This window comes from Petromyzon marinus, chromosome 10, assembly GCF_048934315.1.
Source record: "Petromyzon marinus isolate PM22_M1 ecotype Great Lakes invasive population chromosome 10, UKy_Petmar_22M1.pri1.0, whole genome shotgun sequence".
Lineage (NCBI taxonomy): Eukaryota > Metazoa > Chordata > Hyperoartia > Petromyzontiformes > Petromyzontidae > Petromyzon > Petromyzon marinus.
The window spans coordinates 8,686,880-8,702,630 of NC_133676.1; the positions used below are offsets into that span (position 1 = coordinate 8,686,880).

The following is a 15,751-nucleotide window of genomic DNA, read 5'->3' on the forward strand; positions in this document are numbered from 1 at the left end:
AGCGTGGTGTTAACATCACATTTTAATCCGCATACCCAGATAGATAATGCGGATATAATCACGAGTAGTCAACTTGGACCGAGTTTAATTACATGCGCCGTACACGTGAGCACGGTGCCTCTGGCAAGGAAAGGAGGAGGACGCTTGGCGATGGCACGGATCTCATTGACTCTCGGACTTTTGACCGCCACGCGTAAACATTGGCTGGCGTGGGGCTCACGGGGCTTCGTGTGACGGTCAACAGAGCGCAGTGCAGCCGAAAGCCTTCTACGACTCGCACCGGCCAGCTTCGTGGAGTGCGCTCTCAACTAACACCCCCCGCGGCCCGCACGGCGTGGGGAGGCACTCATCCAGCAGTGGATTGACACTCATCCAGCAGTGGACTGACACTCATCCAGCAGTGGACTGACACTCATCCAGCAGTGGAGTGACAGCTGTTACGTGTGCGCGGCAATGGCACGCATCTTAGCCTGGCTCGGTCACTCGGCTGCCTGAGCATGGGGCGCGATTGCGTTCAAACTCAGGAGGCGCCACCCGGCGCTGCGCAAAGTGCCCATGGCCTCCCGGGTTTCTCATTTGCACTGTAGGATAGGCAAGGGGATTAGTCACACAGACAAACCTGTCATCACCGACCTTCCCAGGTGCTCTATGATCTGATCTCAAACAGTTCTCAACCTGCCAGCTCTCGACCTGTCAGTCTCGCTAATATGCTGGTGAGATAAACCAATTTAGTTTTATTTGTAAAACACATTTAAAATTGATTTGTTTACCCTTCGTATACTTTGCACGCCTATTGTGTTTGGGTATTGTTTCTTGTTGTAACGTTGGTTGTCACCTGGTGGACATCTGTGAAACGGAGCTTTATAGCTCATCGGATTCCTCAAGTATAAATACATATTATGATGCTGATACTCAATGTACACTCGAGTATGTCAGATGCTGTGCTTGCTGACCAGTCGTTGATCCAGTAGTGGATTGTCAAAAGGGCCGTGTATGTATAAACAAATATCCCCCCAATAGCCTTAACAGACTGTTGGAGGAAAGTTCTGTTCGCGAGCACCTATTAAGGCCGGCACAGCCCACAAAGGGGTGGGTGGCCAACACCACGCCCGGCCGCCTTTGTCTCCCGATAGTGGCAATGTTTACACATCGCACCAGGCATTCATTTGAGGCTGAGTCGACCTAGGCGAGGCCCACGACCGGTTCAGATATCCGTCACTGGTGTTGCACAACAACCCTATTCACGGAAGTAAGCGGAGGACTCGGAGCAGTAAATTTAAGTCTCGTGAGCAACTTCGATGCCAGTGCAGAGCGTACGATGACTTAAATTCAGTGCAAATTATGTTTATTAGAAACACCAATTGTTACATCACTCTCAACACTTAAGAAAATTGGCATACTCGTAATAAACTTTACATGACAACAATTACCATAGATAATCTTTTTTTGTCATACAGAGTAATATGCTACGCCTTTCCAAAACACTGGCCCATAATCAAGAATAAATAACTAGTTTCTTTTTTTGTCGTCGATACAATACATGATGAATAAACCATCACCAAACACGAGTCGGCAATCAAGAGGCTAAGTATGTCAGTAAAACGTGATGCAAATACAAGATGCATTTAATGCGACATTAAACACAATTTAAGTGCCTTTTATCATCATCATCATCACTGTTTACTCTTCACAATGTCGTCACCATCAACACCATCACCATCCGTCATCACTTCTCACGCCATCGTCACTGTCATTGTCTTCATTTAATATACATCCTGAATTATAGCACGACAGTCCGAAGTAGCTGAGAGAAATACCATGACCGATCATAACGTGATTGTTCCAGTGCATAAAGGGTTAGGGTAAATCAAGCTGTAAACCACAATTCTTCTTACCGATTGGTTCAGCGTAAAGCCATTGTCAGCATAAAATCCATTGTCCTTAGCAACGGGGCAATGCGAGTACAGCTGGGAGGTCCCTTAAAATATTTGTTCCAGTAATTGAATAAACACTGCTAAAATATATATACTATACTTTATTACACTTCCAACTGTAACATTCCAAAGGTCAAAACTTCGATCGAAAATATTTAAAAGTTTTAACTATAACACGAAAATACTGAAAACGTATTAAAACAGAAACTAAATTAAAACATTCCGCTCACTGGAATTTGGTTTGTCCATTTTGAGCAGCATATACTCTTTATATATACTATAATTTTTTTAAACTTTGCGCGTCCATCATTTATTTGGGTTCGGCAACTTATTTATATTCGGGTTCATTATTTACAGAACCCTAACACATTCTATAAACCGATCTCTTGGCTTGGACCTGAATGGGGGAATCCTGAATCAAATGTACAATGTTAAATAAACTTGAATTACAAATCATAGTCGGCGAGCGGGTGTGTGGATGAAGTGGTTTTGGGTCGTAGTGGCGGAGCGAGAGTGGAAGATTCCGGAAGCAGGCGTCGGACCCACAACAGGAGAGGCCCTCCCCGTGGCTACGCTACTCACAGCCGTGTGCGTCTCTTACAAACACGTTTGTTCATTTCAGTTTTTTTGCGTTATCGAGAATCATATTCAAGATCGTTTACAAGTCATCAGCTTTGCCCCACATTTCGGATTGCCTCACAATTAAAGTCCAACCCTGTGCATGCGTGCGTGTCTCCGTGTCTGTTCAAATGAACCAGGAGGTGACCGATGAACCCTGCCCACCGAGCACGTTGGAACGCGCCGCGTGGTTTGAAGATTCGCTCGCGAGGCTGTCGTTTCGATCGTTAACTAAAACTGAACTGGATTGCAATCATCGACACCACGATTTTGGCAAATTGATCATAGATTTAGCGAAAACTACGATTGAACACAATTATAATCGATGAATAACCCTGCTTATACAAAAGCCACACGGACGAGATGAGGTTTTTCTTTTTCTTAACGTCTGCAGAAAGATTTCAGCGCTCAGCAAGCGCAGGTGCGGAACGCATCCTTCCCTTTCAATGAAAAAGTCTCTTCGTGACGAGTGCTGGGCTCATTGGCGAATTAAGCCCGGTGAATAGGCATTCTGCACGTGTGCAAATGCACGCTGGAGGAATTATACCTTGCCATTTGTAAATTGACGAACATTTTGGTGTTGATGGGTGCGAATCCAATGCTGGCCGGGGGCCACGTTAGCCGCGGGCAGATCTCCGTCTTGGCGGACCGAAATGGGGCAAGAAAAAACACCTCGAGCGATGCTGCAGCCTCTAGCGGCCCTCCGCCAACTCGTGAGATGTCTCGCCAAACATCTTTAAGAAGTGTGAATTAAAATTAGCGACTGTTTTATGGTAAATAGGGAAGTTTTTTTCAACGTTGTGTGGCCTGCACGAGATTTTCAGCAATTGTTGTGGAGCGATGCTGCAATTGCAGGGTTTATAATTATTATCATTGCCATTATTTGCGCATGGTTAACACAACACAATAGGAATTCCCTTACACAGACCAAAAAAGATCGAGGTTTCCATACCCAGGGCTTAATTTCTCACTGAATACTGTCCGGGTCGCAGGTAGACTGGAGTTGGAGGCACGTGACTAGCAGCCACAGCCATAGTAAGGGGGGTATACTGCATGCGGTGTGCTGGGTACGGAAAACATTTCCGGATCAATGACCCAGACAGACCCAGCTAAAAGTAAGCCCTGTCCCACACCTCCAATTACCACTTTGATTGAAGAAAAGATGTTTGCGGGAAAATGTTCCGTAAGCGCGTGGCCCCTAGGAATTCCAAGGCTGTGAGAAGCAGCACACATAGGGAGGTTTTTTTAAGTGCTGGTGGTGGTGGCAATGGATGGTGCTGTTAGTGATGTTTCTGGTGGCGCTGGTGCTGCTGCAGCTGCAATTGTGGGTGGCAGCGATGGGTAGGGGAACAACGGAGGAGGGGACGACTTTGATGAAGCAACGGGGCCCGCTCTTCTCGGCTCCACACGAGCCCCTCCCCACTCGTCGCGATCGGTGTACGTCTGCCACTGCCGCAGTAACAGCGCCGACGGCGCGCTCATACGTCCGAGCTGACGGACGTGGGGCGCGTACGGTGCTGCTGCTGCTGCTGCTGGTGGTGCGGGTGCATCCTCTGGAACTGCTGCTGCTGGTGAGGACGCCGGCGGTCGGCGAAGTGCCTCTGGATGTTCATGGTGACCTCCCGGTGGAGGTCAGGGGCGTCTCCAGCGCCGCCGCCTGTCACCCACGGGTGATGCAGTGCCTGGCGTGCCGTGAAGCGCCGCTTGGTGTCGACCACCAGCATCCGGCTCACCAGGTCCTTGGCAGCTAAGAGCCAAGATGAGGAGAAAGGAGGAGGAGGAGGAGGAGGAGGAGGAGACAGGAGGACCGACGAGAAGGAGGAAGTGCAGGAGGAGGAAGGGGGGAAAAGGGGGATGAAGGGGAGTAGCAGGAATGTGGAGGAGACAGGGCTTGAGGAGGAGGGAGGAAAGGATAGGGAGGAGGGAGGATGCAGGGTTGGAGGAAGACGAGCACAAGGATTGGAGAGGAGGAGGAATTGAAATAGGGGGAAGGATTAAAGAATTGACAGTATACATACAATCTTCTTGTCAATCCACTGCTGGATGAAGGCTGCTACCACACATCTGACTGCACAATTACATTAAAAAGGTGATTTGTGTCGATACTGGGCCATGAGATGTAGAAGTGGTATGATGACTCGAAAGTAAAATGCTGCTTTAAAAATCAAATGTGTTTTTCTTGACACGCTGCCCACTATCATGTGGGCCATTTCGAAAAATGCAAACTGGTCTGTACATGTACCGCTCTTCCGTCGAAATGCTGTGCGGGTCGCGGGGGTTGTGTGACCATACTTCACCACGCTGGTCAGTGCGTGTTGGTGAAGGCACCAGAATTTGACGTTGACGCATCGTAGACTACAACAATGGATTTTGGTGCAGTCCTCTGTTGTGGCAAAATGGCCTTAACTCGTCCCGAAAAAGATACAATTGCAGTAAAACACCATGAAATATTAATAATAACAATGTGAGTGGGAGAGTGATATTCTACACATGGCGAAGAAGCGATCAAGTTATTTTCCTCTTCGGATCTCACAACTGAAGTGTGGAAACGTTCCTGGGGAAGGGGGCTTCGTGGCACGTGACTCGCAGGAGGTGGAGTGATTCACGACCTTCCCGGCGAGCATTACATTTAAAAAAAATATATCTATTTCGGGTTTCACGAATTGCCGCGATTTAAATTGCGAAGATTTCGATGCAAGAATCGAATTGCGTTCCTGTTGTTGTTTTCGTTTCATGAAGAGGCGAATGGCCGAGGCCGTCTCCGGCGGTTGCTGCAGAGGTGGCGCGGAGCCATCACGCACGGCATAACGATTCCATTCATAATAAAGGTTTTTTGGGTTAGATCGCGTTATTTATAAATGTGTCGTAACCCTCCACCACCCGACACGGCCAATCAGCAAAATAAAGTGTCACGTTGACAAAAGACAAATAATTCACTACTTCAGCCCACCGGTGTGTTGAAGAGTTAATCCACATTTACAGTTTGAGTACGACGTTTCGCTGGTAAATACATCCAGCATCATCGGGCAATTCGCCAGAATGGTAAAGCCCTCGCTTGCTCCCGGTTTTTATATAGAGCAGCAGCAGGGTGACGTCATCATTTAACTCATTTCAGGTGCAGTGATTTGAGGCGGAGGGGGGGGTATTGTAATTATATAATCGATTGGTAATCAGTCAATGGTTATGATTAGTAATGAGTTGTAGATTAGTAATTAGTTGTAATGTGTGTTATTGTGATTATATGCTACATTAGTAATCCGTTAATTAATGTGTTTCCCCTATAAGGAATTGTAATATGTATTATTTAATAATACGCTTCCAAGCCGCACTAAGCCTGTAGCTATCAGAACGATTAAAGTTATTTCTTTTTCTCTCAATTTCAATGGATTCTCTAATTAGTCTTTGCCAGTAATGATTAATTTTACACAACACTTCAACGTTATCAAAATCAATTGAGTGTCCTTGTGACAAGCATGTTCTGCCATTGCCGACAGTTGTGTTTGAGATTATTTAATATTTCTTTGGTGTTCTTTTAGTCTTATGCTGATGTTACGTCCCGTCTGTCCAATATAGCATCTGCCACATAAAGAATTAATCCGATATACACCTTCTGTTGATAATTTAGGGAATTCGTCTTTCGTGCAAGATACTAGTTTTTGAATTTTGTGTACTGTACCAAATCTTACTGTAATGTTTTGCTTTTGCAAAACACGGGCTAATTTGTCAGTTACTCCTGAGATATATGGAATTTTAACTGTTTTAAGAATCTGATCGCTTTCAGCAGTGTTGCTTTGCGATCGTGATTTGGCATTCAGTGCTCTGTTAATTTGAGTATTATTGTAGCCATTCTGTCGAAATGCTTCTTTAACGTGTTTGATCTCTCTCACTAGACTTTCACCATCTGACACTGTTTTAGCCTGATGTATGAGCGTCTTGATAAGAGAGGATTTCTGAGCTGGATGATGATGCGAATCTGCATTCAGATAGGCATCAGTGTGCGTTTGCTTTCTGTAAACGCTGTGTGTTATTTTACCGTTTATGCCATGTCCAAGCAAAATATCTAGTAACGGGAGTGTGTTATTCATCTCCATTTCCATGGTGAACTGGATGGCCGGGTTTTGTGTATTGAGATGATTTAGAAAATCATTAAGTGTATCTTTACCATGTGGCCAGACAACCAAAGTGTCATCCACATATCTAAACCAAAAAGATGGTTTTAATGTGCTCGAGGCAAGTGCTCTTATTTCAAAGTTTTCCATGTACAGATTTGCTATAGCAGGAGATAAAGGAGAGCCCATTGCTGCTCCTTCCTTTTGTTTAAAGAAATCCCCTCTCCAAAAGAAGTGTTATTTAAACAATGGTCAGCAACTTTCGGAATATATTTTGGTAAACCTGTATTCTTTACTAGTGTCTCAAGTAATTTAAGCGATTCGTTCACTGGAACCTTAGTGAATAGAGAAATCACATCAAAACTTACCAGAATATCATTAGGATTAAGTTTAATATCTTTAATCACATTTACAAGATGTTCTGAATTTCTTATGAATGAAGATGTCCTACCGATGTAGGGCTGTATTTGTTTAGTTACATATTTTGCTAATTTATAAGTGGCAGAGCCAATTGTGCTGACTATGGGTCGTAATGGGATGCCGATCTTATGAATTTTTGGTAGCCCATACACTCTAGGTGGTTTTGAGGCCCTTGGCTTAATTTTGTGTTGCTCATTCTTAGGGATTAATGAATTTGCAATTATTGCAGTAGTCTTACGTTATAAAGTATTAGTTGGATCTCGTTTAATTTTAATGTAGGTACTTTCCTCTAGTAAATTTCTAATTTTATTATCATAATCAGCTCGTGACATCACTGCAGTAGTGCAGCCTTTATCAGCTGCTAGGATTTGGTTATCCTTATTTACACGGAGCTCTCTTAAGGCTTTTGCTTCGTTAGAGCTAATATTTACTTTTGGAACCTTGCTATTCTCAATTATTTTGGCAACCTCGTGTCTAGTCATCTCTGCCTCATTATGTGGAAGGAGTCTTACTGCTGATTCTACCTCAGCAATTATCTCATCCACTGGAATTGTGCGTGGGGTAATGGCAAAGTTAAGGCCTTTAGATAGGACAGAGATCATGTCACTAGTTAAAACAGTGTTAGTCAAGTTCATTACGGTTTTGTTTTTAAATTGTTCGTTATTAGTAGGGATTTGAATAATATTATGAATAATATTGGTCGCGAAAGCCTACGTGTTATAATGATTCTAGCTTACGCGTGCGATTCGATGCACGTACCCTGCGAGTTTAAGAATCGACAGTAATTGATGACCATCGTTTACCTTGTTGCACCCCCGAGCAGGTACCGGTGGTGTAATTTTTAAACAGTGTGCATTAAATCTTGACTTAAATCTTTCGTGACTGCAGTAATTAATATTCTTTGGGTCTTTTGGTAAAGTCACGTAAATAGGTTCAAATGAAGCGATCGTCCTCCTGATGATGATCGCTTGTGTTGTGATTGAAACGTCGTAGTTTTTTGTTTATTTTAAATTTATTACTTTTTATAAATTTAAACCTATCCACGTGACTTTACCGAAAGACCCAAAGAATACAGTGTGCATTGAGTGCACGAAACGGAATAATGCACGTTTCACTGAGAGAGTGAACGACGCGATGAGGATATTGCACAATCATTTTAATGGGTAAAGGCGCAGCTCTGAAATATTCTTGCTTGTTGCGCTGTCAGCTGAAGGGCCTCCACACAAAAGGGAAACTGTGGAGGGCCCCTCCTGATGATATTTTGGCCTACTTTTTCACGCTGGCCAGGCCATTTGGAAGAGGTCAGAGTATCCCCACTTCACTCCACGAATCATGACCTGCCCATCGACGACCACTTAGGATGTTGTCCTAACCCGCGTACTTGCGATAACCGCAGTTGGCTATGCACGGTGCAAAAGAAGTTCAATATACACACACTGTAATTTATCTATTTATTCAGGAAGTCCTCATCAAGACTTGACGCTCTTATTCAGAAGGATCCTGCACTGGGATGTTTGACCAACTTCTGTTATATTATTTTTGCACGTGGGAGAAAATGTGACAAACATCCATACACACAGGGCCACTCACATGTTCACACAGATGGTTCACAAATCCACTTGCTGTGGTGCCATCTTCTGGCCACATCGCAGGCCGGCAGGATGGAGAGTCTCAAAGAACTGCCTGATCCACCAACGCTTGCCTCCAAAGTGCTGGATCACAGGCGTCGTTCGCTACCGTTCCCTGCTCAGTAAACACCACGGCACAGGGCTGGGAATCCTGCAGCCCATGGGTCCAGATGCGCTCTGCGACTTCATGTCATGCAGCCCCCATGGCCACATAAGGCCTACCACTTCTAAACATCCCGCAAACGATATTTATCCATCACTGCAAGCGTCTTAGCCGCACTAATCGGATACTTATTTAAGTCTTGGTAACAACGATGCTTCCCCAAGCTTAGTCACTTTTCGTAATTCAAGAATTTCAAAACAAATGGCCAATGCATGCGGTCCAAGTGCCAAATGCACTTTGAGAGTGCTCTTCGGTGCTCAGCAAGGAATATGTTTTCCCACACCATGCCCGTAAAAAAATACTCCGCGTTAGCATCACACCTTGACGATGTAAGACAAGATGCTTGTGGGCATCTGCAATTACTTTGTCTCTGCGAGCATCGATCGGCGATGCTGGCGATGCCATCGTGTTAAGGCCCAGGGCATAAACAGCTGACCAAGCTACCGGAGTGAGTTACGATGTCACATTCCGACACGCATTCCGCATTGTCCACATCGGTAATCCTACATTCTATCGGAGTCTGACATCGCTCTGTGATCCACCAGCCCGTCTTCAAAGCGCCGGATATCACAGTTGTGTGCCGCCATGCCCACCTCATTACAGGCACCATCGCACAGGGGCGAGGAACCTCGAAGGCTACGGCCCTGAGGCGCAGAGCTCTGTCATACGGCGCATTTAATTAAACTCCCTCAATCTCACGTGAAATATGTGCAAGAGATGCGTGCGTGTGTTCCGGGAAAGGAACGATCTGCATTGGTATGTTACCTTGACGGCATTTGGAGTGCTAGTCTGCATGGGCATGGTTTTGGAAGAAATATACAACATATATCAATTACATTCAATCTCCTGTTCTGTAAGCACGTGAGAGGGGAGAGAAACAGAGTATACAGCAGGCGTTTATGACAATTTAAAAAAGGGTTCGAATGTGAAACCTTCGAACAAATCGTCAGGAATGTGCCTGTTTTTTTTGACAGATTTCAAAAGCTAATCAGGAATTGATCGGGCAAGTGTTTGGATGGGCGACCATCGTTCGTAAAATAAGTGCCGTAGGCTGCTGCTACGGGGCTGCATTGTCAGCAGAGGGCAGTGCAGCAAATCCATTATTGTACTGTACTATGCTCCAATGTCTTATGCTCCCCACCTTCAAGCCGGAACAACCAGCGTAGTGAAGAACGGTCAGATAACCCCAATGTCCGGCATGGCGTTGGGAGACATGACGTTGATGACAGGGCTGTACATAATAGCTCACATTTTCCAAAAAATTCCACTCAAGCGTGGACAGGGTATGATCAAAATGCATTATATTTTAAAGGAGCAGCTCTGCGTATTCACGTCCATCCCATGACCCATTATCGCCACAAATTACCTGTTACAGAAAAATACACATCCGTGAAGACGTCCACGTAGAATGTCAGCACAAAAAAAAGCCCAAATGGTGTGACTAATCAGAGACACAGGCACGCACTCGCACGAGGCCGTCACTCACCCTCGGAGATGTGGTCCCAGTACGGAGACAAGAACGAGAACTCCCCGAGCTGGATGGTGTCGAAGAGCTCCTCCTGGTCTCGTTCCAGGCTTCGGAATGGCGGGAAGCCGCACAGCAAGATGTAGGTGATGACACCTGTCGCCCACATGTCCACCTCCAGCCCGTAGCCTGATCGCACAGTGGTGGAGACAGGGGAGGGAGGGAGGGGAGGAAGGGAGGTAGGGAGGGGAGTGAGGGTTAAGCACACAAGCCGCTCATGGATTTACCTTTTCCACTGTTCAACCTATCCATGTTATGGCTGTGCAGAGCCAGGTTGGTTGCCAACTACCTTGCCTGGTATACATGAGGTCGTGGGTTCTATGCCGACCCTGACGCCTGCATATTTGGAGTTTGCACGTTCTCTTCACGGTCGTGTGGATTTTTCTCCGGGTCCTCTGGTGTTTCCCTCCACATTTAGATATGTGCGTTTTAGAGTATTTGGCAGCTGTTACATTTCCACATGATATAACACTTAGTTGAGCTATCATTTGTGGCCAGGTCGCTTCTGAAAATAAAAAGTTTAGCTTAGTTTAGCTTTTCCACTGTAGAAGCCGAGCCTTTCTGAATAAGCTAATCGTGACACATGTCTCCACACGGTGTACCGAATTACGTCATACGCAATCAATGCATCATGAGCCCTGCACCTGGCCCTGCTTGGCCCCGAGCCAGATGCAAATTTTCCTGGGAGGCCAGCCTTTCCCGGGTTGGCTCTGGATTGGCACTTAAAAAAACCAGTGGAAGACCAGCAGTACCGTGAGGGCCCTAAGCCGGCTTGGCTCAGATGTGTCAGTGAGAAATGGGTAGTTGAGGTGTCAACAAACTCTGACTCACCTTTACAACTACAGTTGGCAGGTGCACGTGATGATAAACCAAGTAATTGTCTACAACCAGGGCTTAATTTCAACTGGGTCTGTTCAGCTCGGTAACCCAGAAAATAGATTTTTCGCACCCAGCACACCACATCCAATATAGCTCTCGCGATAGCTGTTGCTACGCATCACATGCTGCCTACTTCAGTCTACTAGCGACCAGGGGAAAAAAAATATTCCGTGAGAAATTAAGCCCTGCATATGACCAATATCCTGAATGCCCCCGATCGTAACATCATATCCTGGAATTTAAGCGAGGTTGGAGCCTACTCATTAACAGAATGGGGGACTGCTTCAGAGAACGAGGCTTTTGTTGGCTTGGAATACGATGTGGTCTGGGAATGGCAGCACTGAAATGGATTCTGTGTGGAGCTCTGTGTGTTACTTCCTAGTTAACCCTTCGTACTCTGGTTTCCTCCCACAAGCAAAACACTCAAAGATGGAATTGGGCAAACATCTCAAAACAGGGCTCTGCTGAAAAAAAAGGCTTGGGGCTTTCCTGGGTACATGGATCATTATTAATTATATATTTATCATTTTCATTGTAGGGGCAATTTGTCTCGGCTAAATTCATCATGAGACCAGTGCTTTTGATGGCACTGCACATTGCCATTGCTTCTTTTATTACACCAGATAATCCAGTTTTTGCCAAGTCCAATTCAACCTCCAAAGCAATATGCAATAATGCACCAATGTTGAGCTGTCATCAAAATGGCTGCGGTTATGAATACGACGCCACTACCATGCATTCCCATTATTCAATGAACTCACCCGCACGCGTTAGCCGAGATTGAAAACCCCAATGCAGTAGATGCCCCCCCCCCCACCCATCCAGCCAGAAACAGTTACTAGTTAACGGAATGAATGCCGTGGAAAACGCTGGAAGGGTGGCTCATAGGTTTGCTGCGAAGGAGGCTGCGTGCATGGACTCCTGGCGAATTAATCCGTGGCTCCACAGGGGGGTCACAGCAGCTAACGACGGCATCGGCAGCCGCGCTCACCACGAACACGAGATTCACTCTCGAGTGGTGAAGTTTTCTGGGACGAGCACTTAAAACTGAACACTGTAAAATCCACGTCATGAGCAGTCAACTCTGGTGTGTGAACAATTTCGCTTTCAACACCCCTTGCTCTACCCCTGGAAGCATCACCTCCATAGGGGTGAGTGGGGAGGTTGGAGTCGGAGGCTTGAGAGTCTCACCAATTATTTTCCCTATTATGTTTATTTAATTTGTTTTTGTTATGATTATTCGGGGAGGTTTTGAAAGCAATTGTTCAGGTCATTCTGCGCCTGTGAGCATGTGACATTCTGCAGTTGTGTACAGAAGCGTGCGTGCGGTGAACTGGCATGTGTATGTGTGAGACGGCATGCATTCGTGTGTCTGCATGTCTTTGGGTGGCACAGTTGGTAGTGCACTGCACTACGATCCCACTCACAACCAATTCTGTTCTATTTAGGAATTATATAGCACCCTTTCCAGGTCGCTTTACAACGCAAAACGACGGGGGTACACAAAGACACAAAGGGGCAAAAAGCGAGCAACAGGTGGGGTGGAGCGGCTGTCAGCTAGGGAGGTGACGGAAGGGATGGAGGGACAGGGGCTGGGAATAGAGCTGCTGATGTTGCAGGGGTAGGGAAGGATGAATATGGTGGAGTGTGATGGTGAATGAGGGTGACAGACGGGTGCAACATGGATGAGAGGCAGCGGGGTGTGGAGCACATGCGTGAAGTGGTAAGATAGATACGTAGGTGCTGTGGCTGGGCATGGATGAAGGTAGGTGAAGGGTAGTCGGGGCAGAGGTCTGGTGGCCGGATAGCTGAGCTGATTGAGGAGCACAGCGGAGGGCTGGTGGAGTGATGCGGTTAGGTGCACATAGAAAGCGAGACGTGGGAGCCGGGTCAGGAATTAGGGTCGTAGGAAGAAGAGGACCAGGGGACTGGGAGTGGGTTAGAGACGTGGGAAGGAACCGGTAGGGGTGGAGGCAGTGGAAAAGAAAAAGCAACAGAGAAGAGAAAGGAGCTGAGGGCCGAGCGAGGGTGAGAGTCCGATGTGGAGAGGGAGTTTGTTCCGGTGCAACAGGGGCAAGAAGAGAGAAGGAACGGAAGCGAGACTGGGCACAAGGAGGTGAAGGAACAGTGAGAAAAAGTGAATGTTGAGACCCGAGGGATCGTGAAGGGACGTATAAATAAATGAGAGAAGAAGGTAGGGGGTGGGCGAGACCTGCAAAGCTTTGAATACTCGGCTGAGGAATTTAAAAAGACTGGTGATAGACAGGAAGCCAGTGAGATGTGTATGGAAGTTTAACCTTGATTTGAGGCTTTCGTGACTGCAATAATTAATACTCTTTGGTTCTTTCGGTAATGTCACGTAGAGAGAAAATAAAAATAAAATAATAGATCACAACGTTTCGATCGCAGCAACAACAAGCGATCGGCATCAGGTGAAAGAAACAGTGTCTATATAATGCCTCGTCCACAGCAGTCTGTTTCTTTCACCTGATGGTGATCGCTTGTTGTTGCTGCGATCGAAACGTCGTGATATATTTTTATTTTGTTTTTTTATTTTCTATCTACGTGATTTTACCGAAACAACCAAAGAGTATGTGTATGGAAGGTTGAGTAGAGTGGCAAATATTCGAACAGGGCCTGGGTCTCCGCTGGTGCGATGCGTTAAAACACTAGCGTTGGGGAGGCAAAGGCGGGCAGGTATGGTGATGGCCACCCACCTCCTTCGTGTGCCAGCCTTCACAGGTAACTCGCTAACTGTTAAAGGCTATGTCATTGTGCGAGTCGTCATGTGTGTATGGATGTAGGGGAGTGGGAAAATAGCGTTTAGCATGCGCTGCGCTACGAACCCGGCGACCCGAATTCACTTCCTCCTCACGGCCACCACCACCGGTGACGATTATCTAAACCGGTCATGGGCCTCCCCTAGGTCGACTCAGCCTCAAACGAGTCCCCGGTGCGGTGCGTCGTAAACATTCGCCGCTGGGGCGTGGTGCTGGCCACCAAACCCCCTCGTGTGGCGCGCCGGCCTTCATAGGTGCCCTCTAACAGCACTTGCCCCCACAGTCTGTTACAGGCTACACGGGGGATCTTTGCGTGCGTAGGAGCATGAGTACCTGTCTCGGCCAGGATTTCTGGCGCCACGTACGTCGGTGTCCCGCACACTGTGTAGATGGGGCCCCTCACCTCCATCGCCAACCCAAAGTCGCCCAGCTTCAGCATGGTGCTGCCGTCCAGCTTTCGCTGCATCTGCAAAGACAAAAACATTCCCCGTGTAGCCTTGACAGCACTTGGGGGCAAGTGCCGTTAGCGAGTGGCACCTATGAAGGCCAACACAAGGCACCCGAGGGGGTGGATGGCCAGCACCAAGCCCGGCCGCCTTTGTCTCCCCGGTTGCAATGTTTACACATTGAGTCGACCCAAGAGAGGCCCAGGGTCAATTCAGATATTCATCACTTGATATTGGTGGCCGTGAGCGGGAATCGAACTCGGATGGCTGGGTTCATAGTGCAGTGCGCTAACCACTGCATCTGCGCACACACACACAAGCCACATTTGCAGCGAGCGTCTCTCTAAAATAAATACTCGTCCGTTTCCCAATGACATTTCAATTGTGCCATTGGCCTTCATGTCACGAGATGAAACTTCTACTGGGGGACTCTCGCAGAGAGACGCATCACTCCGCGTGAGAAAATGGCCTGCAGAGGGAGATAACACAGAACAACTTCTGAGATCCCTTCACGTGGCATCTTATCCTTCATAGGGGGCGCTAAACTTTCCCTCGTGTCCTCCGAAAAGAGAAAGTTTTTTTTTTTAACTCTTCACATTAGCATAACCTTCTCCACCCTACATGCGGAGGCCCACCGTTTTTTATCCCTCACATTGACATAAGCTCATCCGCCCATGCTGCTGACACTTGGGCTACGCCAAGTTTAATCCTTTATAAACAGTTTGCCTTTAGAGGCTAACCACTTTTTTTCTCCACCTGATGACGACCGCTTGTGTTGCGATCGAAACGGCGTGGTTTTTCTTTTTTTTAACCTATCTACGTGACTTTACCGAAAGACCCGAAGACTAGAAATATTAATAGCAATGTAGTCAATATTTTCTTAATATATATTTACAGGAAAAACCTTGCCCAACGTGGATTTGTCAAACACCGCGTTTCGTCTCTACGCGGTTTGACGCTGAAAATTATTGCCGCGAGAGTGCCGCAATCCATTGGAAGGTGTGAACGAAGCGACTGTGAGAACAATTTATCCCACCTGGTATGTGTGTGTCTTTTTTTTGCGTTGATAATGTAAACACAACTCAACACGCCCAAGCACAAAAGAACGCCGCAAAAATGTTCACGCATTGCCGCATGCATCTAGCCGTCCACTCGTGGAAGCCTGACAGTCGGACGGACGTCTCTGCATGTCGAACCATTAACGTTCAAGTGACAGCGTTAGTGGCGAACGTTGGGCTGATCATTCAGT

General features: G+C 46.7%; 1 protein-coding gene across 5 annotated transcripts in view; it reads right to left on the bottom strand.

The window, feature by feature from the left end:
- Window positions 1-1,328: 1,328 nt before the first annotated feature.
- LOC116940972 (serine/threonine-protein kinase DCLK3-like) overlaps window positions 1,329-15,751 on the bottom strand; it is a 51,365-nt gene continuing 36,942 nt past the window's right edge. For 4 of the 5 annotated variants that reach the window (XM_032951436.2, XM_032951440.2, XM_032951438.2 and 1 more), the window contains 3 exons: window positions 14,390-14,522; window positions 10,359-10,526; window positions 1,329-4,299 (listed from right to left, as the gene is read on the bottom strand). In XM_032951436.2, the coding sequence (XP_032807327.2) occupies window positions 4,031-4,299; window positions 10,359-10,526; window positions 14,390-14,522 (570 nt within the window). In that variant the 3' untranslated portion in view covers window positions 1,329-4,030. Of the gene's footprint in view, window positions 4,300-9,637; window positions 9,662-10,358; window positions 10,527-14,389; window positions 14,523-15,751 lie in introns of all 5 variants that reach the window. The other variant, XM_032951437.2, reaches the window with a different exon arrangement.